The sequence below is a fragment of the Penicillium arizonense genome, assembly GCF_001773325.1.
Source record: "Penicillium arizonense strain CBS 141311 chromosome Unknown PENARI_contig026, whole genome shotgun sequence".
In the NCBI taxonomy this organism is placed as follows: Eukaryota; Fungi; Ascomycota; class Eurotiomycetes; order Eurotiales; family Aspergillaceae; genus Penicillium; species Penicillium arizonense.
The window spans coordinates 309,376-332,282 of record NW_019173303.1 but is presented as its reverse complement, the minus strand read 5'-3'; the positions used below and the strand labels follow the sequence as shown (position 1 = coordinate 332,282).

The 22,907-nt window shown below is 50.0% G+C and overlaps 9 protein-coding genes across 9 annotated transcripts; 6 read left to right on the top strand and 3 right to left on the bottom strand.

Annotated features, from left to right (window-relative positions):
* Nucleotides 1–877: 877 nt before the first annotated feature.
* On the top strand, nucleotides 878–2,579 carry PENARI_c026G04354 (carboxylic acid transport protein; the record flags this gene model as incomplete). Its single annotated transcript, XM_022635931.1, has 4 exons — nucleotides 878–1,434; nucleotides 1,489–1,619; nucleotides 1,669–1,847; nucleotides 1,905–2,579. The coding sequence occupies 4 exons, from the start codon at nucleotides 878–880 to the stop codon at nucleotides 2,577–2,579; spliced, it is 1,542 nt and encodes a 513-aa protein (XP_022484246.1).
* A 344-nt stretch (nucleotides 2,580–2,923) lies between these two features.
* Nucleotides 2,924–3,783, bottom strand: PENARI_c026G04293 (uncharacterized protein; the record flags this gene model as incomplete). The annotated part of the gene is made up of 3 exons (XM_022635930.1): nucleotides 2,924–2,986; nucleotides 3,250–3,433; nucleotides 3,494–3,783. The coding sequence occupies 3 exons, from the start codon at nucleotides 3,781–3,783 to the stop codon at nucleotides 2,924–2,926; spliced, it is 537 nt and encodes a 178-aa protein (XP_022484211.1).
* Nucleotides 3,784–6,176: 2,393 nt separating this feature from the next.
* PENARI_c026G08345 (small nuclear ribonucleoprotein-associated protein) lies at nucleotides 6,177–7,109 on the top strand (the record flags this gene model as incomplete). Its single annotated transcript, XM_022635980.1, has 6 exons — nucleotides 6,177–6,194; nucleotides 6,262–6,270; nucleotides 6,328–6,399; nucleotides 6,454–6,865; nucleotides 6,923–6,967; nucleotides 7,027–7,109. 6 exons carry the CDS (start codon nucleotides 6,177–6,179, stop codon nucleotides 7,107–7,109), a joined length of 639 nt encoding a protein of 212 aa, XP_022484156.1.
* Nucleotides 7,110–7,748: 639 nt separating this feature from the next.
* PENARI_c026G05517 (pyruvate transporter MPC1) lies at nucleotides 7,749–8,505 on the top strand (the record flags this gene model as incomplete). Its single annotated transcript, XM_022635943.1, has 4 exons — nucleotides 7,749–7,821; nucleotides 8,013–8,085; nucleotides 8,182–8,340; nucleotides 8,430–8,505. The coding sequence occupies 4 exons, from the start codon at nucleotides 7,749–7,751 to the stop codon at nucleotides 8,503–8,505; spliced, it is 381 nt and encodes a 126-aa protein (XP_022484239.1).
* An 819-nt stretch (nucleotides 8,506–9,324) lies between these two features.
* On the bottom strand, nucleotides 9,325–11,613 carry PENARI_c026G08283 (putative amino acid transporter; the record flags this gene model as incomplete). Its single annotated transcript, XM_022635979.1, has 2 exons — nucleotides 9,325–9,492; nucleotides 9,544–11,613. The coding sequence occupies 2 exons, from the start codon at nucleotides 11,611–11,613 to the stop codon at nucleotides 9,325–9,327; spliced, it is 2,238 nt and encodes a 745-aa protein (XP_022484134.1).
* A 292-nt stretch (nucleotides 11,614–11,905) lies between these two features.
* PENARI_c026G12391 (putative cation chloride cotransporter) lies at nucleotides 11,906–15,850 on the top strand (the record flags this gene model as incomplete). Its single annotated transcript, XM_022636019.1, has 4 exons — nucleotides 11,906–12,425; nucleotides 12,473–13,064; nucleotides 13,115–13,280; nucleotides 13,331–15,850. 4 exons carry the CDS (start codon nucleotides 11,906–11,908, stop codon nucleotides 15,848–15,850), a joined length of 3,798 nt encoding a protein of 1,265 aa, XP_022484200.1.
* A 639-nt stretch (nucleotides 15,851–16,489) lies between these two features.
* Nucleotides 16,490–18,049, top strand: erg12 (mevalonate kinase; the record flags this gene model as incomplete). The annotated part of the gene is made up of 1 exon (XM_022635899.1): nucleotides 16,490–18,049. One exon carries the CDS (start codon nucleotides 16,490–16,492, stop codon nucleotides 18,047–18,049), a length of 1,560 nt encoding a protein of 519 aa, XP_022484255.1.
* An 895-nt stretch (nucleotides 18,050–18,944) lies between these two features.
* PENARI_c026G02710 (uncharacterized protein) lies at nucleotides 18,945–21,070 on the bottom strand (the record flags this gene model as incomplete). Its single annotated transcript, XM_022635910.1, has 2 exons — nucleotides 18,945–20,945; nucleotides 20,999–21,070. 2 exons carry the CDS (start codon nucleotides 21,068–21,070, stop codon nucleotides 18,945–18,947), a joined length of 2,073 nt encoding a protein of 690 aa, XP_022484127.1.
* A 637-nt stretch (nucleotides 21,071–21,707) lies between these two features.
* PENARI_c026G10805 (DUF924 family protein) lies at nucleotides 21,708–22,594 on the top strand (the record flags this gene model as incomplete). The annotated part of the gene is made up of 3 exons (XM_022636006.1): nucleotides 21,708–21,874; nucleotides 21,927–22,108; nucleotides 22,176–22,594. 3 exons carry the CDS (start codon nucleotides 21,708–21,710, stop codon nucleotides 22,592–22,594), a joined length of 768 nt encoding a protein of 255 aa, XP_022484162.1.
* Between the last annotated feature and the right edge of the window lie 313 nt (nucleotides 22,595–22,907).

Below are 22,907 nucleotides of genomic sequence, written 5' to 3'. Positions count from 1 at the left end.
TATGTATGTACAAACCTATAGCTGCATGGCCTGAGAAGACCCCTTAACCCAGATCCACAGTGGTGGACCAATGGCCTGTCATCCAGCCTCAACTCCGAGGCCCCGAACGTCATCGGGTGAGCACTATACATGTACTGTACTCACCTCCAGTCACCACACGTCACCACCACCACCATACAATCGAATAGATACTACACGCCACTGGAGTTGCCATTTACTGTTATCAACCCCCACTTGCCCAACAAAAATGGTCCGATCTAGCCGACTGCCAACAGCCCGCTAGAGCACCGAAGGAAGTATACCCGGGCTCCAAGCCTCAAATCCCACCTTCAGCCCGAACCGGAGCCACTGAAGTGCATATCGGCCCTTCTTTGACTCAAAGTTTTTCGGCGCAACGAAGCAATGGTCACGCTCACAGCGCCATCCGCCTTGTTGGAGCTTGTCTTTTTCGGATCAGCCAAGCCCAGAAGGATCCCTCCCTAGGCAAGAACATCCCCACGCCAAGCCAGCCTTAAAGCGTGTAGTGCGGCATATTTCTCGTATGGCAGCCTCGCATTGGAGGGCACGGATGTCGCAGGTGCTTGGCATATCCTTGGCCGGTCAGCGGAGTGGCAATGCCCCGCGTGGTCCCTCGGAACAATCTGGGGTGTGCCTGGGGTGCAGCGGCATTTATTGACCTGCACGAAGATAATGCGGGACAGGAATGCGGGGGTGAATCGTGATGGTCTCATATAAAACGGGGAGATTAGACGTAGGATTTGGAAGGAATATGCCACAGTGATCCCGGAAGAATTACAGGTTTACTATTGAATTCTCTGGAATACTCTACTGAGACACTTTTGCCAATCAGACTCTTTTCCATCTTTCTATCGCCACAATGGCATCTTCCAATGAATTGGCAGATCCCATTCCGAGCGGCATGTTCGCAACTGCGCGCCAGTCCTTCAAAGATCTCTTTATCTGGAAGCAGCGTGTCGAGGTAACAAATGAATACGGCGAGTCCCACACGGAATGGCAATCTCCGGAGCCAATCCAGAACCCCATCGGTTTGATGATGCAGTTGTCGGCACGAGACTGGTTGTTCTTTCTTGTGGGACTTTCTGCTTGGACGGCCGATGCGTTCGATTTCCATGCTCTCTCCATCCAGACCGTCAAGCTGTCTGATTATTATGGCAAATCTAGGACAGATATAACAACTGCCATTACCTTGACCCTCCTTTTGAGAAGTGTGGGTGCTGCCTTCTTTGGATTGGCCGGTGATAGGTATGGTCGTAAATGGCCCATGGTGGTCAACATGGTCGTTTTGGGAATCTTGCAGATTGCTACTATCTATAGCCATACATTCCAACAGTTCTTAGCTGTTAGAAGTCTTTTTGGTCTTTTCATGGGTGGTGTTTATGGAAATGCCATTGCTATGGCGTTGGAGCATTGCCCGTAGGTACTCTCGATTAGGGCTTGGGGATCACAATTGACATTTTTGCAAATTAGTGTCAACGCAAGAGGACTCATGTCTGGTATCCTCCAACAAGGCTATTCATTGGGCTACGTGTTCGCAGCTTGTGCCAACCTTGGTGTCGGTGGTTCAACTGAAAGCTGGAAGATCGTATTCTGGATTGCAGGTAAGTCACCTTCATACAAGAGTGTTGAACACCATTGACTCTTTTCCAGCCGGTCTCTCAATTGGAATTGGTCTCCTCCGCATTTGCTTCCCCGAGTCAAAGCAATTCCTCGAAGCCAAAAAGGCCGGCAAGCGAACAATGTCCGCGGGTGAATTCTGGAAGGAAACAAGATCCATGTTGGTCAAAGAATGGCGCATGTGCATCTACTGTATCATTCTCATGACCTGGGTATGTATCTTCTACCACTCTATCCTGATGAACAACATCTAACCAGTCCCTGTATAGTTCAACTTCTATTCTCACACATCACAAGACTCCTACACAACATTCATGCGCACCTCCAAAGAACTCGACAACTCAGCCGCCTCTCGAGCCTCCATCCTAATGAAAACGGGTGCCTGCGTAGGCGGAACCATAATTGGCTACCTATCCCAGTTCTTCGGTCGCCGGCGCGCAATCATCGCCGCAGCACTCGTATCCGGCGTCCTCATCCCAGCATGGATCCTCCCCGAAGGCGAACGAAGCCTAAGCGCGACAGGTTTCTTCATGCAATTCTTCGTCCAGGGAGCCTGGGGTGTAATCCCAATCCATCTGAACGAGCTTTCCCCTCCCGCCTTCCGGTCCTCATTCCCCGGCTTGACATACCAAATTGGAAACATGATTTCCTCGCCATCGGCGCAGATTGTGAACGCCATCTCTGAGTCTACTTGGGTTACTAGTCCGTCCGGTCATCGGGTTCCGGCTTACGGGCCTGTTATGGGTATTGCTACTGCTATTATTGCCCTTGGCATTGCGCTGACTACTTCTGTTGGGCCTGAGAAACGTGGTCGTCGCTTTGAAACTGTTACGGCTGCTGTTGATGATACTGCGAATGCTAAGGTTACGGATCTGGAGGCTGGTGATCAGGAGGATCATAAATCCCGGGAGGAAATGGTTGAGATGGCTGATCAGAAGAAATGAATTGCTTAGGGGGGGTGTCGGTGATTGTGGTTATTTAAATACGGATATTCCCAGCGTTGGTCGTTTCACTCCTTAGGTTATTGATTTAGATATCTCTATCTTATACCAAATATACTGAGCTTCAATTGTTGATTTTTCGTCATTCTGCCTTGCTCAAGTATATTGATCCACGCCCAACCGACCAACTAGTAAATGAGGACAACAGAAGCTCAGTGCCAAGTCACTGGATACTAGATATCCATCTCACTAGATATTTCTTCCCACGCCTCCAACTGCAGCAAAGTATCCTCACACTTCTTCCGGTTAGCAGCAACAGCATCCGACCCAAGCGACAACTGACACGGCTACTCCTTTCCAGCAATGTCTTTCTCCCCTTCCACGACATCATTCACACACTCAACACCCTCCTAGGATCGCCAGCCTAGTCCCCGTTCAAACTATTGTAACTAGCTAGTCGATGGTTCGGTCAAAGCTTTATAATATTCCAAATTTGGTAGCGGCTGACTTGCTATTCTGCTGGCTCAAAAGATCAGTTCGGAATGTCCCAGGTTCAAAGAGGAGAGACTTGATGCCGACGGGGGCGATCTCTTTGGACAACGACTCCACGGCATCTAGAGGTTCCATTAACGTTTTTTAGGTGTGCACGAGAAGAGCGGTTTTTGGAACGTACAGTGTATAGCAGCGCCTCCGAAGCACAGTATGCTCCAACAGTAGGTACACCATCCCACGCGACCATAGACCCAATGAAGACAATGGTTCCAGATTTGTTACTGCGCAAATGAGGGAGGAAGGAACTAGTCGTATTCAAAGCTCCAAAGTCATTGGTATTGAACTTTCTAAACCAGTCAACGTGACTAACAGAGCCGGGGTGTTAGTTTTCTTGTGTATCGCGGGAAAGGGAAGCACATACCTACCTGGTTTCTTCAACGGTCCCGAATTGCGTATATCCGGCGTTGCTCACCAGTACCTCAATCTGCCCGTACACAGAAACTGCCTTGTTGGCAATATCATTCAGCTCCCGTTGCGTGGCAGTGACATCTATCAGCATGGTACTCGCTCCCGTGTCTCGTGTCTCGTAGATAGCGATTGTGTCTACTTGCGGGACTGTCGCGATCCTTTTGCCGCCCGGATCTAAGGCTGCTTTGACGAACTCGCTTCCGAGGCTAGATGAGCTTCCAGTGATAAGCCAGACTTTAGATGACATAGATTCTTGGTGTTTAGGGCAGATTCGTATAAGTAACTTGTCAAGTTTTGGGGTATGTTGAAGGTTTGGTGTATATCAAGCAGGGTCGAGTGTGGTATATATATTCCATAATTGCAACTTTGTTGCGATTGTCGGTCAATCCGGTCATTTTCGATTATGCAGTTCCAATTACACATCGCTTTTAATGCAGATAAATGAATATCATACCATTGGTAGCTGATCTCGGGGGTGATGATACTGCAAGTCTGGCAAGGCTGAATATATTCGGATCTCGAGATGGACGTCGGACACGCGCACGATTGATGCTGCAGGCTTTCTGAATGATGACGAGCTTAATAAAACTATTACCGATCGTAGCCAGCGGTACAATAAATGTTAAGTCTTGTGCAACGATTTTCAACATTTCAATTTGACTGATAGCCTGCATAGTCCCTAAAACATGGCAATGGCCATACTCAGATGGAAATCCTATTTATTTGTTTAGGAGCTCTAAGTTGTTCATTCCTTGGCCGCTCACTTTTTAGCGCATGCATTGTGGGATTTGCGTTGCTCGAACTCATTTAGACCTTAAAGGCTTTGATGAAGCAAATATAGAACGGTCCCACTCCGTCTTCAATCGACCTGTCTAGCCCAGCTATGGATCAGACCACATCAGCATTAGTCTCCATGGGCACTTTTACTCCATTGGGGTAAAAAGCCCGACGGGTACAGGTCGTGTCCTAGCCATGGGGGGTTTATCCCATCCTTAAACTTCACAGATCAAGCCGCACGGTAATTGGAAAGCAACCTCCGCTCTACGGGTTACGAAAGTTTACATCTACGCGGACATACAGAGCCTAAGCGGATAGGGACAGAAAGATAGGCCAGGTACTCAATCAACAACGAGGAACCTCGAGGGAAGAGACCAACTCTTTGGTAAAGCCGACTAGGCAATGCCAACCGAGTCATGGTCAGGCACTAGATCGAAATCCAGTGCCTGCCAACCTTTTCAACAATGGTTATGCGGTAAACATCACCTCTTGTGAAGCCTCATTGTGAAAAGGGAAAAGCAGCAGTAAAATGTGAATAATTCATTCATGCCCCTAACACGCCTATCCTAGTTGCCGTGATAGGAAATCAAGACCATGCCTGTGCAGAGAACAAGAAGCCTATCGAGCCTCGCCGAGTTGTTCCGAGGCGATTTTTGGTTTTCTCAATGGCGAGTGAGCCTTTTCGTTTGTGGTTGAGTGCTTTATACAACGCATATCAACCGTTTCCGCCCATCATCGTCGTTAAATCCTTTACCGGACAATGCCGTCGAAGCGGTTCTTGAACTGTTTTTGTGGTTAGCAAAGAGATGGGTCTCAAAAAATTTGCGGGAGGACTAACCCATTTGATGGTCTCCTGCTCGTTGATGCGGTGGTTGACACCGATCTTAGCCTGGCAGCGACGACGCTTGGCAACACGGGCACCGGGGCGGCCCCTATAAAAATTGTCAGTTAATGTTCTTATAAAGAGCACCCATGAGGGCTGTCGTTCGGGCAAACTCACATGCAGACGAAGAAGTCCATTCCGTAGATACCAATGCCGGGGTCGTACTTGATACCGAGATCGATGTGCTCGGAGATACCGAATCCGAAGTTACCGGTCTCAGAGAAGTTGCGCTTGCGGAGCTCGTACTCCTTGACCTTGAGGCCACGCTCGAGGATCTCCTCGGCCTTGGCGCCACGGACGGTAACGTGAACGGAGATCTTTTCGTTACGACGGATACCGAAGGTACGGACGGTGTAACGGGCCTTGGAGTAGACGGGGGTCTGACCGGACAGCTGCTCAAGCACCTTGGCGGCACGGGTGAGACGATCACCAGACTCTCCGACACAGATGTTGAGAACGAGCTTCGACAAGCGAAGCTCCTTCATGGGGTTGGATGCCTTGGCCTCGGACGACTGCATTTCGTTAGAATGAATTTTATTTCGATTTTTGGCGGATTTGGCGGATTTTGAAAAGGATAAGGATTTCGTGGTGATTTGTAGGATGTGATTGTGTGTGATTGTGTGCAAAATGGACTTACCATGATGGCGGTTGATGGGCGTGAAGTAGTTGTCGACTAAAGGAATAGATCGATCACGAGAAAAGTGAAAGTGGTTTGTGTGGGTTCGATTCTGGCACGTGATTAGAGAGCCCTGAGTCCGCCTAATCGGGACATGTGGGGCTATGATCCTTTTTGCCTCAGGCAGAAACTGACTCAATGCTGACTAACTCGATATCAAGAACTGCCACCCGACAGAGCTTAAGCTTCACAACGAAGGAACTCGCGCCGTTGCTCAATTCCCCACAGTAGAGAGTCTCGCTCTATCTACTGTTTTCTACTTTTTGGTCTTCCAAGTCGCACACGTGCGCACTACCTAGTCACCATGGCCGCCAACAAGATGGTAAGTTTCACGTCCCTATCTGCATCTCAACCCGTGTCGATGGCTGTCGCTAACGTCTTCCTTCTAGCAAAACCTCGTGAGTTCACTTAGGCGATAGTGTCTTCAACGTCAGGATGTCTGACCTTCTATCTAGATCAACTACCGGATGAGGGTGACCCTCAATGACGGTCGCCAGATGACTGGTCAAATGCTTGCATTTGATAAGGTACATGACCTTGCCCCAGGATTCACATATCTCATCTAATTTTACCTTTCATAGCACATGAACCTTGTTCTCGCCGACACAGAAGAGTTCCGTCGCACCAAGAAGAAGTCGAAGCCCGCTGCCGCCCCCGGAAGCGCCCCGCAGATCGAAGCGGAAGAGAAGCGAACTCTTGGTCTGACTATCGTGCGCGGTACTCAAGTCGTCTCATGCTCCGTTGATGGTCCTCCCCCCGCCGACCCGTCTGCCCGCCTCGGCACCGCTGGACCCGGCGCCGCTGCTACACTCGCCGCAGGCCCTGGTATCAGCAAGCCAGCTGGCCGCGGTCTGCCTGTTGGACTCGGTGGCCCTGCAGCCGGTGTTGGTGGTCCTCCTCCTCCCGGTGGCTTTGGGTTCCCTCCTGCTGGCTTCCCCGGTGCCCCGCCTCCAGGCTTTGCTCCTGGACGTGGAGGTCCTCCTGGTGGTCCACGTAAGTTTTTCCAGTTTCCAGATTGATACAAAGCCATGCTGACTTGTTAATTCCTAGCCGGCTTTGCGCCTCCTCCTGGATTTGCTCCCCAAGGCGGTCCCCGTAAGTTTCTGCCCAAGCAGCCCTCTATCCCATGTGCAGTACTAACATTGGACTTATAGCTGCCGGTTTCCAACCTCCCCCTGGCTTCCAGCCTCCCGGACAGGGACGCGGCTACCCTCCTCCTGGATTTGGTGGCAGGTAATCGGACTTGTGTACAGAGAAATATCCTACGTTTCATATCATCGGCGATCTGATTTCAACTGGCAAAAAGCAAGCACCACTCAGCGCTGAAAAGAAACCACTGCCGACGCTTCCACTGGGAGACAATGATACGCGTACCGGCTAGATCAACCCACATTTTATTGGGCAAGGCGTTGTGGCGCAGGGATGGAGGTCGTGTCGAGGGCCGGGGACAAAAAGACCAAAATCCTCTTGAAATTTGCATTAGGTCAAAAAATAATGCTAGCTTACTTTAACACGGCTTCTCTTTTCCAAAATTTTTCACTTTAATTTTCGTATGGTTTCAATTCTTTATAGAGTAAAACTGCAGATGTATATATTTCCGGTGATGAGCTTGGTAATGTTGCGTGCGCACACGAAGAGTACAGTCCCAAATACCATTGACATACCAGTACCAGACATATTGATCGAGGAAAATAGATACCACTTCATTCAATTGCCTTTTAAAAGTAAAGTCGACGCAACTATTAATCCCACCTGTTGTCGTACCAGCTCACGTGATGCGGCCGACGCCGGGTGACTCGAGCAATTCCGTATCCTCCAGATACCGACCTCACCTCCCCGACCGCAATCCCGTGAGAACCTTACCAGCAACTTCACCATGGCTGCTGCTATCAAGGCAATTAACGCCAAGATCCGCTCCAACTCGGTGCTGGACTATGTCTGCTCAACCCGTACGTATCGATGCCAAGTTCCCCGAAGCTCTTCCCGCACCGAGATCGGCCAACGAGACCGCACGAGATCATAAGCATTGGAAGCGACGTCAAGGGTCGAAGAGACGATACTTTTTCGGACTGGCGCGCTTTAGACCGAACCGCTCGCCGAGACTGTGCACAGATTGCTGACCGTCAATGGCGCTTCTTAGACTTCTGGGGCCCCGTCTCCAACTTTGGTATCCCCATTGCCGCTGTGATGGATACGCAGAAGGATGCTGAGATGTATGTTTTGATCCCATGATACCGGAGAGTTTTATGTCTAGTTTATTGCGTTATATGGCTGTTCCAGGGCGATTGTACTGATAGCTTCGTTCACAGTATCTCTGGCCCTATGACCGGTGCTCTTGTCATCTACGCCGCTACCTTCATGCGTTACTCACTCGCTGTCACACCCCCCAACTACCTCCTCTTCGCTTGCCACCTGACCAACTTCGGCGCTCAGTCTACCCAGGCATACCGTTATCTCAACTACTGGAAGTACGTTACCTCCCGAGATAAGGCTGTTCGACTTTGTTTGGTCTATGATTCCCGGAAATACAAATACTAACATAGTCTTCTCTTCACAGATTCGGCGGCCGGGAAAAGCAGATCGCTGACAAGGCGGCCGCTAAGGGTGCCGCCGCCCCCGAGGCAGGTGCTTAAGTAGTCCCGATAAGATCATATTGGGTGTACTTTTAGTTCTGGTTAGGGCTCTTATAGGCATCATTTCTCGTTCATGTCCGCATGTGGTCCGGTGGTCTTGTCTGAGCTGGAAATATGGGGTTCAGGCAATGCTATTAGAGGAGGCATATAAAGAGGACATACGGTTTTGAGGAAGATTCTTATCTATCGACGCTATATGCTTTGCGGCTGTGGTGTTTCGATAGCCATTGTACATAGGCTCTTTGTTGCGCTTGAATCACATTCTGTCTTGAATTGTCTTGACCTAGTTTCCCATTTAAAGCGTAAGTCATAGGCCATAGCCCTTACACTCCCTCACTTGTATGTAAATAACTACAATTCGAGGCATTCGAAAACGGGTAAAAAAGAGGTCAATCAGGAGAGGCCAAAGTAGGACGAAAACAATGCATAAAACGGCATACTCGCTTCGAGGCTTCTGTGTAGAGACTGTCCAATACTTCATCAGTGGCACTGTATACACACTTATGCCCCTGTTGTATCTGGTGGGTCTAGCTCATGATGCCCACGTTTTGGAGAAAGAGAGACCAAATACATAATCGGTAGATGCTAATCCAAAAACCTGAATGCTATGTGTACAGAAGGATCACTCGACCCAAAATCGTCTAATATAGTGATAGTTTTGCCCAAGACTGTGAACACACAGATCCGTTCAAGTGTTGAAGCAGCAGGAAGAACACATAATATGCAACGATCTAGAGTTAGAACGAAACCAAAAGAAATGCAACAAAACCTAGGGCCAATTCGCCACGCTCTACAACAATCAAAGAAATAATGAAGATCTTAATGAGAGTCACAGTATCCTGGGCTCTGAGGGACCTCAGGGCCGAGCCAGTTCCCGATAGTCAAGGAGGTCGTGTAGACGCAGCAGATAGCACCGAAGGCCGCGAGAGTGACGTCGGCAATGGCCTGACGTTTGGAGCGAGCACAAGCGCGCAAGTGCAGAAGGGGCTAAGATACGGTTAGTATATCATTGAGCGCTGCGCATATAGAAGAACGTACCGGGTAAACATAGATCAATGGAACACAAGCGAAGCTTCCGACCAGTGAAACAAACTTGTCAAGATCATCGGCACCGCCCCAGGCGACAATAGCACAGATCATAACCAGGAAGAAACGGAAGCCGTTCTTCTTCCATTTGATGTATGGGTTGTACTTGCCACTGCGGGTGAACAGCTCGTTTTCCATGATACGGATAGCGGGGAAGAGCTGCAGCGGAGTGCTCAGTAGAATGGCAAGAGAGTAGAGGAACTGGACCACGTTGACGAACTTGTCATCCTGAGGAAGGTTGAGAAGGATAACAGTCTTGGTGGTGGATCCATATGCTGCGTAACTCAGGGCACCAGCAGACAGGAAGATGAACGTGATGACAACCATGACACCAGCCAGAACACCAGGGAAGCGGTGGGGTTGCTTCATCGACTCTTGGATGGGGATGATGAGACCAATGCCTTCGTATGTGAAGATGGCGGTACCAATGAACATGGACCAGGTAGTCGGGTTGAAGGAAATGACATCAGAGATGCCGCCTTGGTTGACCAACGTGGTAACATCGTAGTAGTAGATATATAGCAGTCCCAAAAGAATAAAGACATCAGCGATGAGCGCGGTGAACCCGAGCTTGCTGATGTCCCGAATCAGAGACAGAGGCAGGAAGATGACAAGCTGCAAAAGCACCATGTACTTGATGTCGATGAAGGTTACGCACTTGCTCACAGCCAGCACAAATGCCTGCAAGTTCTGCGAGACGAAGACAATGTACGCTGACACAAAGCCCAACTGACTGAGGACAATTGATCCGAGAATGATGCGCCGCATGTGCTTGCCGTATAGAATGCCACCAATGTCACCGAAGGAACCATCGATCTTCATGCGAGTGTTGACGAGAAGAATGAAGGCGTAATAGCTCAAAATCGACACACCCAGCAGAACCATGCTACTAAAGAGCATGCCACCATTCAAGAAGGCTCGGGGGAGGAACAAGATACCGGTACCCACAAAAGACTTGAGCAGCAACATCACAGCACCTGTTGTCGTAGTATTGCCGGCCGGCGAACGCTGCTTGTGCTTTCTCTTCTTCCGGCCTGGTGTATCTGGCTGCAATAGCGCTGCATCTTCTCCAGACTCTCTACCCTCCTCTGGCTCGTCCCAAGCATCGGACGAAAAGTACTCATCAGGCCCAAGGACCTCGTCATCTTCCTCCAGCTCCTCTCCAGCAAAGTGACCATACAGAGTCAAGAATTCCAAGAAGCTCGTGGTAGGCAGCTGGGGAGGGCCATGAGCATGGGGTGCCCCTGAAGTAGATCCCTGGGCACTTCCACGGTGTGGACTTCCAGCTGCTCTCCGGAGATAATCTCTGCGGAACCCTCCAGGAACCCGAATTGTGTCGATATCCTCAGTCTCATGTTCTGGTCTTGGTCGGCTGACGCTGAAACTCTTGCTGCGCATGAATCGACCTGCGGCTTCAGCCTCAGCGTCCTCCGCCCATCGGTAGACCTGTCGTGTGATATCACCACCCTGTAGCTGTAAACTCGAGAACTGCTCGTCTCCCATGCTGGTCGCAATATCCGACTGCCCATCTCCCTGGTCCGTCACCAGATGTCTTTTGATAACTTCAGGATCTTCATACGGAGCCATTCCAGGGCCAGGGGACTGGCGTTCATTCTTCGTATCGAAAGATCCATACTGTGAGGCGATCGGTCGGGGATCTAGATGCAACGCAGGAGACCCAGTGTTCCGCACTGGAGTCCCAAACCTCGGCGGCGAGCGACCTAGGCTCTCTTGAAGTTGTGACGCAATTATGGATTGACCGGGACCAGGAAGTGAGGCTGCATGAGCGAATGATTTCGAGAAGTCCTGCTCGGTGTTGGTTGTGATAGGCCGACTGGCTGGGATTCCCTGTCGGGAGGACAAGGAAGTTCCAAATGATGGGGAGGGCACCGGGGATGCAAGTCGTGCAATAGAAGCCTGTCTAGTACCGAGCTCAGGCGCGGGGGACCTCGAGCGTACCGAGGAGGCTATTGGCACAGACTGAGCTGGAGTTAGGGACGAGCCCTCTCCGTTGTCTGCCATTTTGAATGTGGTCTCACGGTGAGCACCAAGGAGTCTTTAAAGTCGAAGAGTGGGCATGAACGATCGTGGGCCGACAGTGTACCAAATAGGAGGTGAAACAGTCGAGATGTAACTTGAAGAGTGCTAAGCGGCGAGCCACGGAGAGGTTGAACGGCGTTTGCACTGTTTGCCTGAACGTCATGCTAGGTGACGCAGGTGGTTGACTTCCATGTCTAGTTCCTCTACTTCTTTCCTTGTCTCTTTTTGTACATCCTGGTATCGCCCCTATGTTCATATAGCCTTTGCATTTGCTATGACGCCTGAACGAGGCGGATATTCCTCCGACTCCTTGTCTCGACGAAGACCCAACTTCTCGACTCGAACTGCCGAAGAAGATGTCTCACGTCTCGCCCCAGGCGATTCAACCCAGGCTCTCTCAGATGAACGCACTCGACTATTACCATGGCCACCGACCAGATGGGCCCGTCCATATGAGCCAGTGAACTCGTCAGAACCCGCGGAGGACCAACGCCATTCATCACCCACCGACTATTTCAGAGGGATTTCTCAATGGTGGCATAATAGGGGAGAACATGATCATAATTCAAATAATGGAGAGAATGTTTCACCACATGTGTTGTCTACAGGCCCTCTTCGCGATTCCAGCGTTGATAAGAAGGACAAGGGGCATCGGTCTCGAGCGGTGGATGAACCCAAGAAGCTTGGGACCTTCTCCGGTGTATTTGTTCCGACGACTCTGAATGTGCTGAGCATTCTTATGTTCCTTCGATTCGGGTTCATTCTAGGGCAAGCTGGTGTACTGGGTATCTTAGGTGAGTAGACTTCCGTAGAGGGTCTGGCCTCTGCTAATCCATTGAAGGCCTGCTACTTGTCTCTTACACAATCAACCTTGTGACAACAATGTCTCTGTCTGCAATTGCGACAAATGGAACAGTCCGAGGAGGTGGTGCATACTACTTGATCTCTCGATCCCTGGGACCTGAGTTCGGTGGCTCAATCGGCATTGTATTCTATCTGGGCTACGTCTTCAACACTGGAATGAACGCCGTTGGTCTAGTGGACTGTTTTACCCAGAACTTTGGCACAGAGTCCGGTGATTGGGCCAACTTCCTCGAGGAAGGATTCTGGTGGCAGTACCTCTGGGGTACTGTTATCCTGGTCTTTTGCACAGGTATCTGCTTGGCGGGAAGCTCCATTTTTGCCAGGGCAAGTAATGGGCTTCTTATCATACTACTTGTGGCCACCTTCAGCATTCCACTTTCTGCACTATTCGTGAAGCCTTTCTCTCTTCCTCATCAGGGCGTTGAGTTCACGGGACTTCGCTTGAAGACTTTGATGGGGAACCTTAAGCCTCACCTCACCAAAGGGGCTGCGGGAAGTCAGCTGAAAGGACGTGAGAATTTCCAAGATCTCTTTGGTATTCTCTTCCCTGCCACAGGAGGTATTTTCGCGTAAGTGAGAGAGTGCACATCGCCAAGCATAGTTTACTAATCTGTAGTAGTGGTGCAAGCATGTCTGGTGACTTGAAGAACCCAAGCAAAGCTATCCCCAAGGGTACACTTTCCGGACTAGCGTTGACCTTTGTCACCTATGGGCTTGTCATTCTTGCAATGGCAGCGTCTGTTACTCGAGAGTCATTCTATAACAACGTCAATGTAATTCAAATTGTAAGTCACAATTCGCAAAAAGAAAGGTTGCATGATCTGATTGGATCTAGGTCAATTCCTCCGACGTGGTCATCCTTCTTGGAGAATTCGCAACCAGTTTCTTCTCCGCCTTGATGGGCGTTATCGGATCTGCGAAACTCCTTCAGGCTATCGCAAGAGATAGCCTCTTACCTGGAATTGGCATATTTGGCCAGGGAACTCGCAAAAATGACGAGCCAGTCTATGCAATCATCGTGACTTTTGTGTTCGCTCAAGTCACAATGCTCTTCGACATTAACCGCATCGCGTCTTTTATTACGATGACGTATTTGATGACATTCCTCGTGATGAATCTTGCTTGCTTTTTGTTGAAAATTGGCTCAGCGCCCAATTTCCGTCCCTCATTCCATTACTTCAATTGGCAGACCGCAGCGGCTGGAACGTTGGTCAGTGGAGTCAGCATGTTTTTCGTGGATGGACTCTATGCCTCGGGATGTGTTAGTATTTTGGTCGTGCTCTTCCTGCTGATCCACTACAGCTCGCCACCAAAGCCCTGGGGCGATGTCAGCCAGAGCCTGATCTATCACCAAGTGCGCAAATATTTACTTCGTCTTCGCCAGGAGCATGTCAAGTTCTGGCGTCCTCAAATCCTGCTCTTTGTCAGCGATCTTGACAGGCAGTACAAGATGGTCTCTTTCTGCAACTCACTAAAGAAAGGAGCCCTATTTGTGCTAGCTCACGTCCTTGTGACCGATGACTTTTCGGCGGCCGTCCCTGAAGCGCGCCGCCAACAGACGGCATGGACAAAGTTTGTCGAGTATTCCAAAATCAAAGCCTTTGTGAATATTTCTGTTTCGCCTGCAGCAGAATGGGGAATGCGAAATATCGTTTTGAACTCTGGACTGGGAGGCATGCGCCCAAACATTGTCGTGATCGACCAATTCCGACAAGATCAATCTCTCGTTGAAACATTCTCAAACACTGGCAGAAGAGACTCCAAGACTAGACGTAACTCAGCTCATGGCCTTCGAACGGATGAGACTGAGAATCGACCAAGCAATCCACCCATGAGCGGCCAAAGTTACGTCACAATCCTTGAAGATCTCCTGTTCAAGCTTAGGATCAATGTTGCTGTAGCAAAAGGATTCGAGGATCTTGAGATTCCTGACCCCCACGGTCGTCACACAAAGAAGTACATTGACCTGTGGCCGATCCAAATGTCAGCCGAGCTCGGGGCTGATAACGAAAGCAAACAAAATGTGCTCACCACTAATTTCGACACATACACTCTAATTCTCCAACTGGGCTGTATTTTGAATACTGTTCCCTCATGGAAAAAGACATACAAAATTCGAGTCGCAGTGTTCGTGGAGTATGAAACGGACGTCGAGGATGAAAGAGGACGAGTTGAGGCTCTTCTTGACAAACTACGGATCGAAGCTGAAGTCTTGGTCTTCTGGCTTGCCTGCGGTGACCTCAAGGCTTATCGGATTATTGTGAACGGCGATACTTCATCAGTCACAGCCGACTCTCAAGAAAAGGTCCGGTCCACTTTGCAAGAGGAGGAATGGTGGCAAGGAGTCTTACGAGCTCGCGCTCAAGACCGGGGTCAGGATTCGGACACAGCAAGTGACAGCCTGCATCTGGACAAGGCCTACAGCTGGCAAGGTCCATCGAGCCAAGACAGTGGAGCCAAGAATTTGCGCCAGCGAGCGACTGGCCTGAGACGATTGATCCAGTCCACTCGCCGCAGACGGTCTATATCTAGCTTCCGAGCTCTAGGAGGAGTGAACCTTGGCATGCAAACACATCGATTGTTGGATTCGTTCGTCGACTACGATAGTTCTGACGGCTCGAGCTCGAGCGAGGACAGTGACATGGAAGGTTACACCAGCGAACCCGAGGTTGATGATCGGGATACAGCCACTCCTCAGGGCGGATCTGGCTCCTCGCGACTGCTTCGCCGGTCCAAGACTGATGACTATAGTCCTGGTCCAGTTTCTCCCAACACACAGACTCCTAGCTCTCGCGTCGAAGAAACATCGGCCAGCCAACAGATCCCATCCATCATCGAACCGGGGGATGATGCCTCCCCCAAGAGTAAAACCCCCGTTCGACGACCTCCCATGAGCCGCTCTGCATCTAGCAATCGGTTCAGCTCCTCTCCCATCCCGGAGGCAAAGGTTAACATTGAAGCCGAAGAGGAGAATGGCCCCTCCATTATGTTCGCCGCTCAAAATTCCCCTCCAAGATTCAATAAACTGGACTCCATCTATGCCCGGCGACCATCTGTTACCCCACCCAACATCCGCCACAACAATGCATCTGGATACCCCAGCATGGCCTCGGTTCCATTATCCTTTAACGATCTACCCAGCCGAGCACAACATTTGATTCTAAATGAGTTGATGCTCCAGCATAGCGGTGACACGGCTGTTATTTTCACGACCCTGCCGTCTCCCGTGGAAGGCACCTCGCTTAGCGAAGAGGACAGTGCGTCCTACTTGAGTGACCTGGAGGTGCTGTGGCAAGACTTGCCCCCCTGTCTCCTGGTCCACAGCAACAGCATGACCGTGACGATGAACCTGTGACGAATTGACGACCCTTGCAAATTAGAAGTCCTACATAACTCGTACCCGCTAGATTTTGGTGACTTTTGTTTATGGTGTAATATCGACTGTTACCCCTTACATTGCTTTCACCGATGAAAAATACACATTATTAATTTTTATACCATATGGGCCTGGTTCGATATTACCGTTGTGTGCAATATTAAGAGACACATAGAGACGATCATTCCGGCGCTACTGCACGCCACAAAATCTCTGCACTCTGAGCTTCTAGAATAAAAAAAGAGGAGCCTTCACTATATAACACAATTAGCGGACTAAAAACCATCCAATAGAGACGCGAGAAATGGTTGAAATAGTTGCAGACCTAAGCTAAGCGATCTATAGACTAATTAAACGTCTGACCAATTGCGATTGCAGCAGTTGTGATTGGATGCGTCGCGTTCCCTCGTATACTCAGTAGCATCGAGCACTCCCCCATCTTTACTCCAGATCACTCAAAGGGTCTCCAGTTGCTTGTTTTTCTACTTCACTTTTGGCTATGTTGAGGGCTTTTCGCGTTCTATGACTATTTGCCCCTTTAATTCCTAATTGCCTCGCCGCTCCGCATCGCCGCATCGCATTTCCGCCTCCTTGTCCCCCCTCACATTCCAGCCTGCCATGACCGAAAGCCCAATTCGTCGCTTGAACGGCATGAAAGCCTCAGCTCTCCCTCAACGTCGCACAGTCGCCCACTTTCTTCCCGACAACCCAGTGAACGGTGTCTCTGTTCATCCCAAGGGCGAGAACGGAGTGGATGACAGCTCCGATACTGCCTCTACAGAATCGCAAATGAATGGCATTGAGGAACCAAAGCGGCCTACCATGTCTCGCAAGGCTTCATCGCCTATGGCGCCCACATTCATGGTGTCCGCGCCGGGCAAGGTCATTGTGTTTGGTGAGCACGCCGTGGTCCATGGCAAGGCTGCCATGGCAGCAGCCATTTCCCTTCGTTCCTATCTACTCGTCACCACCCTCTCCAAATCGCAGCGCACAATCACCTTGAATTTCCGCGATCTAGGTCTCAACCATACGTGGGACATTGACACCCTACCCTGGGACAAGTTCCACGACCCCTCAAAAAAGAAGTTCTACTACAGTCTCGTCACGGAGCTCGACCCCGAACTCGTCGAATCGCTCGAGCCACACCTCCAGGGGGTCTCCAAGGGTCACCCAGACCGCAAAACCCACATCCGCTCCGCCTCCGCCTTCCTCTACCTCTTCCTCTCCCTAGGCTCCCCCCAAAGCCCAGGCGCCATCTACACCCTCCGATCCACCATCCCAATTGGAGCTGGCCTAGGCAGCAGTGCCAGTGTCTGCGTGTGTCTCAGTTCCGCGCTGCTTCTCCAGATCCGCACCCTCGCCGGCCCCCACCCAGACCAACCGCCTGAAGAAGCAGAGACCCAGATTGAGCGTATCAACCGCTGGGCTTTTGTTGGAGAGCTTTGCATTCATGGCAACCCCAGCGGGGTGGATAATACGGTGGCCGCAGGCGGCAAGGCCGTGATTTTCCGTCGCTTCGATTACACGAAGCCCCCGACTGTTCTGCCGCTGCCCACATTCCCCGAGCTGCCCCTCCTCCTTGTTGATACCCGGCAAGCGCGTTCCACAAAGACGGAAGTCGACAAGGTCAGCAACTTGAAATCGGCCCATCCTATAGTGACGGAGTCTATCCTCGATGCCATCGATCAGGTGACTTGCTCGGCCCAACGCTTGATCGAGGATCCCAACTTCGAGGGTATCTCTGAGGAGACACTCGCCCACTTTGGTACCTTAATTCGCATTAACCACGGCTTCCTCGTCTCTCTTGGTGTCTCCCACCCCCGTCTCGAGCGGATTCGCGAACTCGTCGATTACGCCGACATTGGCTGGACGAAGTTGACCGGTGCAGGTGGAGGTGGATGTGCCATCACACTTCTCCGCCCCGAGGCCAAGGCCGAAGTTAGACAACAGCTCGAAGACAACTTCGCCAACGAGGGCTTCGACAGGTACGAAGTTACTCTGGGTGGCGACGGCGTGGGCGTCCTCTACCCAGCCGTCTTACGCAACGGCACAGACGAAGAGGGCGGCGAGGAGATTGATCAGCAAAAGTTCGAAGAAGCTGTAGGTGTCGAGGGCATCAAACGTCTCGTCGGAGTTGGTGAGGGATGGAAGTACTGGCAGCGGGCTACTACTCACTAAGTCGCCTTGGCCAAGACTTGCATATCCTCAGCACGTAATTGTCTGAGCCCGCATCTTCTTCCGTCCATTCAGCTCAACTTCTGCTGGCTTCGATCATTTTGGTCTTGGGCCTCTTATCCTACCCTACTCCTTCTTGTCCCATTCTCTGTACACATTATCTACCATATGCATTATACTCACCCTTTTTGTCATTGATTATCTCCCGATTTCTCCCTTGGAACTCTGTTGTGAATGTCTCCTTGTCCATGACCTCACCTTCATCTCCATCTCCATTTCATTCTCATTCTCCTTCTCCTTCTGCTCGTGACTCTTTTCAACGCTACTCACTTCCTTTAACTTTCGGGCTTTCAGGTCTCTCTTTTTGCATGATAGGATATCCCAGTTGATAGACGCACCCGTGAAAGATTTGTCTACGTACTGGATGATTAGGATTCGGAGTATCAAATCAATCAATTGAACTTATAATACCCATTCTCTTCCTTGTAGGATAATTGGAAATTTGCATTAAGACAAGACATGTGGTTGTCCATATAAAGTAGACCACGTGATAGAGAACTATACTCCTAACGTCGCTCTTGCACCATTTCGCTTGAGAGAGTCTACTCTATCGAAATGGCCGACCTCCACTTCTTTTAGACCTTTGGCCAACGATGTGGCTTTTTAAAACCCCATTGCTAACCATCAAGCATCGCGCCTAACAACCACAAGCAGTTTTCTATAGTTCGCTAAAAGCTATCATCGTTCTGGAGGTTAGGTTGAAGAGCCTAGGGCCGCATGCCCGTATGTCTCTTTACATATAATCACGCAGACGAAGAACAAAGCCGGGTATCCATAGCTCAGCAAAATCCACCTATGTACATCCAACCTATGCCATCCAACCATCCAATACACCCATTTAACCCATTGTAGTCTCCCACTGATTGTCTAACATCACATCAACCCAAAAGACATCATCCCGAGCAGCATCCATACGCCTCCAGACCTCCGTAACAAGCTTCAGACAGACACGAATGGGCTTCGGCGGGAGTAGATGCATGTAATTATTCAATCGACCCAGAATGAATTGTCTCGTGCGCGAGACTTCAATTGCTTCCCTTGATATTGTCGGCTGATGGGTTCCGTCATCGGTGGGATGGTCATTCTCGACTTGGTCGTCTGCTTGTGGGAATAGATGTGAAAGTCGCAATTCTGAACATGATGCGACTAACAGGAAGGGCTGTAAGCAGCGCGTTCCCGATTCTAGGGGAATGGTTTTTAGGCGTGAGAGGGTTGTTACGGCGAATTCGGTTAGCCAGGTGTTATAGAGGGTTTCGCGGTCCGGTTGTTCGGTATTTGGATTTGGATTTGTGGTTGTGGTTGTATGTGCTGGTGTTGGTGTTGGTGTTGGTTGATGGGGAGGAATGGAGGATGGCGAGGGAGTGATGTCTGGAGGATTGGGACCTTGTGCTGCTATCTCTGGACTTTGATTTGCAAAGGCTGAGAGATTCATGCTATCCAGGTCGATGGGGAAGAATGGATCTCTGGATGTTGAAGCTGTACTTCCTGGGCAATGGAATGTAGGAGATGATGATGTCTGCGGAAGACGGTTGTACAGCAAGTCTGGGAAGACGCGATATAGTTGCATCAGGCCGGTACATCTATAGACCTCGGCCATTGTGAGAAGGTGCCAGACCGGGGTATCGTCGTCGCCGGGACTGACGATTTCGGCTTCGGACGGGTGGGCCAGGGCTAAGAGACGTTCTTCTAGTTCGCGGGCTTTCTCAAGTGCTAATTGTGCTCTGGTGATGTCATCTAGAGAGGTATATCTTCTTGATCGAATGCGTTTTCGCTCTCGGCGGACGAGTTGTCCGACTTCGTGTACGGTGAACTGAGTTTCACGCGCGATGCCAGTCCAGGGGTGTGGGACTCGTTGGAGAACGAGAGACTCGCCCGTTGATGGAGTGGAGTGGGGATTATGTGGTAGGACCATTGTGTCGTTATCTGCGACGAATGATAGAAGCATTTCCCAGTAGATGAGAGCTTCTTCGAAGAACCGGTAGTTATTACTGTCGTTCTTGTTGAAGCTGAAGGTTTGGTTGTGTGAAGATGAGGATATAGTGTTGAGCTGCTTGCGAAGCATGTTGAAGAATGATATACCTAGATCAGTTGGGTCATGCCAGCTGGCTGTCTGTCCGAGCATCAGGAGCGCTAGTAAAGACTTGTCGTCCATTACTGCTTCGCGACTGATAATCTCAACGGCCTCGCTGCGCAATTGCCGGCCCATTGGCCCGAACTGAGGGAAATCGTTGACAAGCTTTGCGGCTGCCATGCTTTGCATTGTTCGACACATTGCGAGAGAAGACCCCCAGAGACGAGATACCGTTGTTCGGAAGGGGTTCATTTGACTGTCGTAACTCGAGAACAATGCTGCTACCTCCTTGAAATAGTATTCGATAAGAGTCCATGAGGGGTTGTTCAACGGACGAGATATTGTCGTTAAGTTACGAGGCGCAGACCGTTGAGACATAGGTGGATAGCTGCGGACAATGGCCGAAGGCGAGAAGTCTCGCCACACAGTTTCGACGTGCTCCTCGGGCGCGGGTGTTGGCCCAATGAGTGACATAAAATGCGAAAGATCAGCCCCAACATCTCCAGACTGGCCGAAACCTTGAGCAAAATCTCTTGATTGCGAAAAGGACGGCGACGTTGCCGTCATTGAGGATAAATCCGTCAATTCGGGTAAGCCACCCCCCGGGAGATCCCAGAGATTACCACAGAGGGAATTTGACTCTTCCAAGTCGAAGCCCCCTAAAGCCGAGTCGTGAGGCTCGATGGTCGATTCATCTTGCGGCAAAGCAGGCGGCTGGTCCGGCGCAGTCGACTTGACCTCTGCATCGGAGGTTGATGCGGCAGGACTCTCGGTGATCCATCGCAGAGACTTAAGATATCCAGGGCATCTGACCCCTAAACGTATGCACCGGGAACACTCTGGTTGAAGCTCATCGCATTTGACTCGTTTACTCTTGCATCTCCCACAGCCATTTCGAGATTTTTTAACTCGACGCATCACTGCCGAAGGAGTATGAATATATCAAAAAGATCCAGGTGATCGAACATGACCAAGTAGTATGCGGAGTATAGTGTGAGGAGAAGTGTGCGGGGACGTTATCTTGGGAAACTTTGCCCTCTTTCGGCCTTCTGACATAATATGCAATTCGTCCCTCTCTATTCGCCTTGATATGTACATAAACCAGGGTACTAGTGACATATCATTCACAATTATCCAATCTTTAGCCTCTTTAGCCTGGAAGGGCTTGCGATGAGGTTGAAATGCAGATGATGACTCAGCACACCAGTCACCGCGATCTCGGCACTCGGACTTCAAGGTTAATTGCTTGGTAATGACTAACTACTTGGAATATCATGTCACATATAATACGTAATGAGGTATGCTACCGTGTTCTATTTATTCTTCACCATGATTCTCATTCAAAGACAGGCAGTTGCAAAAAGACTCCTTCAAACTGCGAGATTAAATCCTTTGAAGCCAGTGGTGATCCCTGCAACAGGTCCGATATCATCCCAAAGCTGTCGAGTGCAAGCAATTGAGAGGTCATACTTGCACCGAGGCTTCTACGGACCGAACTTAATACGCAAATTTCACTCATCGCCCGTCACCATGGTTAACCAGTCCGAGCTGAAGCAGACTCTCACGCCAATTCTCCTCGATGACGTCCATACCTTATGGTTTGATCATCTGGAGAGTAAAGAAGCTCTCATCCTACCAAAGATGAGCGACATGGGTCGGTGGTTTACGCGCGATCCCGAATTCGACAAGGCTTGCGTGTAAGTTACCAATCTTCAACTATTGCCGCATATCAAGTCTAACGAGCTAAAGCACGAAATTCCGCCCAGCTCTGGAAACAATTGTTAGCTCCGGAGCATCTGCTTTGGATATAATCGCTGCGGTGAATCCATCGTCCCCAATGGATTGGATTAACATGATCATCCTGGTAGACCAGATGCCTCGCAACTGCTTTCGAGGAGACGAATCAAAACTGGTCTTTAAAAACTTTGATCGTGAGTACTTATCATCTTGCTACATACCCCGTACATCTGGAGAATACTGTGACTAACCAAGGCACAGCCTTGGCCGAGAAAATTGCCCTACAGGCACTAAAAGAAGACATCCCGATTCAGTCCTCTTACTTCCGCTTTCGATTAACTTATCGGACTTGGTTCCATTTACCCCTCATGCACTCCGAAAGTCCGGCGGTTCATGAGAAGGCTATCCAGGTGCATGCGGATACAGCTAAAGATATGGAGGGATTTGTGGCTAGGGACCCGTCGACACTATCTGAGGAAGAAAAGGAATGCTATGATGTTCTATCCAACCAAATAGATGCTGTCAGGGACTTTTTGAAGATGAATGATGAGTTTGAGAAAAGGCATAAGGTCATCATTGACAAGTTTGGACGGTACCCGCATCGGAACCAGGCGCTTGGAAGGGTTTCCACCCCGGAAGAGGTTGAGTACTTGGAAAATGGTGGTGAGACTTTCACCTGATTGTGGAGGGTGTTATATTGGCGAAGCTGTACAATATTTTTGAACCCCATTGGATAAAACCAAGCCCCAACAAGCAAAGCAAGGCAGACTTGGTTTAGTGCTTTGCCCACATTGGCAACTTGGAAATATGCCACACGCCTACCCGGAACAATGAATGACCCGTATTCAAGGTTCTTTTCCGTTTACATGAGTTGGTCATGTAACGATTCATAGTTATCGCCATACTGTATACGCATTACCCGGAGAGGCCAAAAAATGAACTACTCACGAAATATGCATCAATGGCTCCCGAGACGCATGATGTTGTTGAATT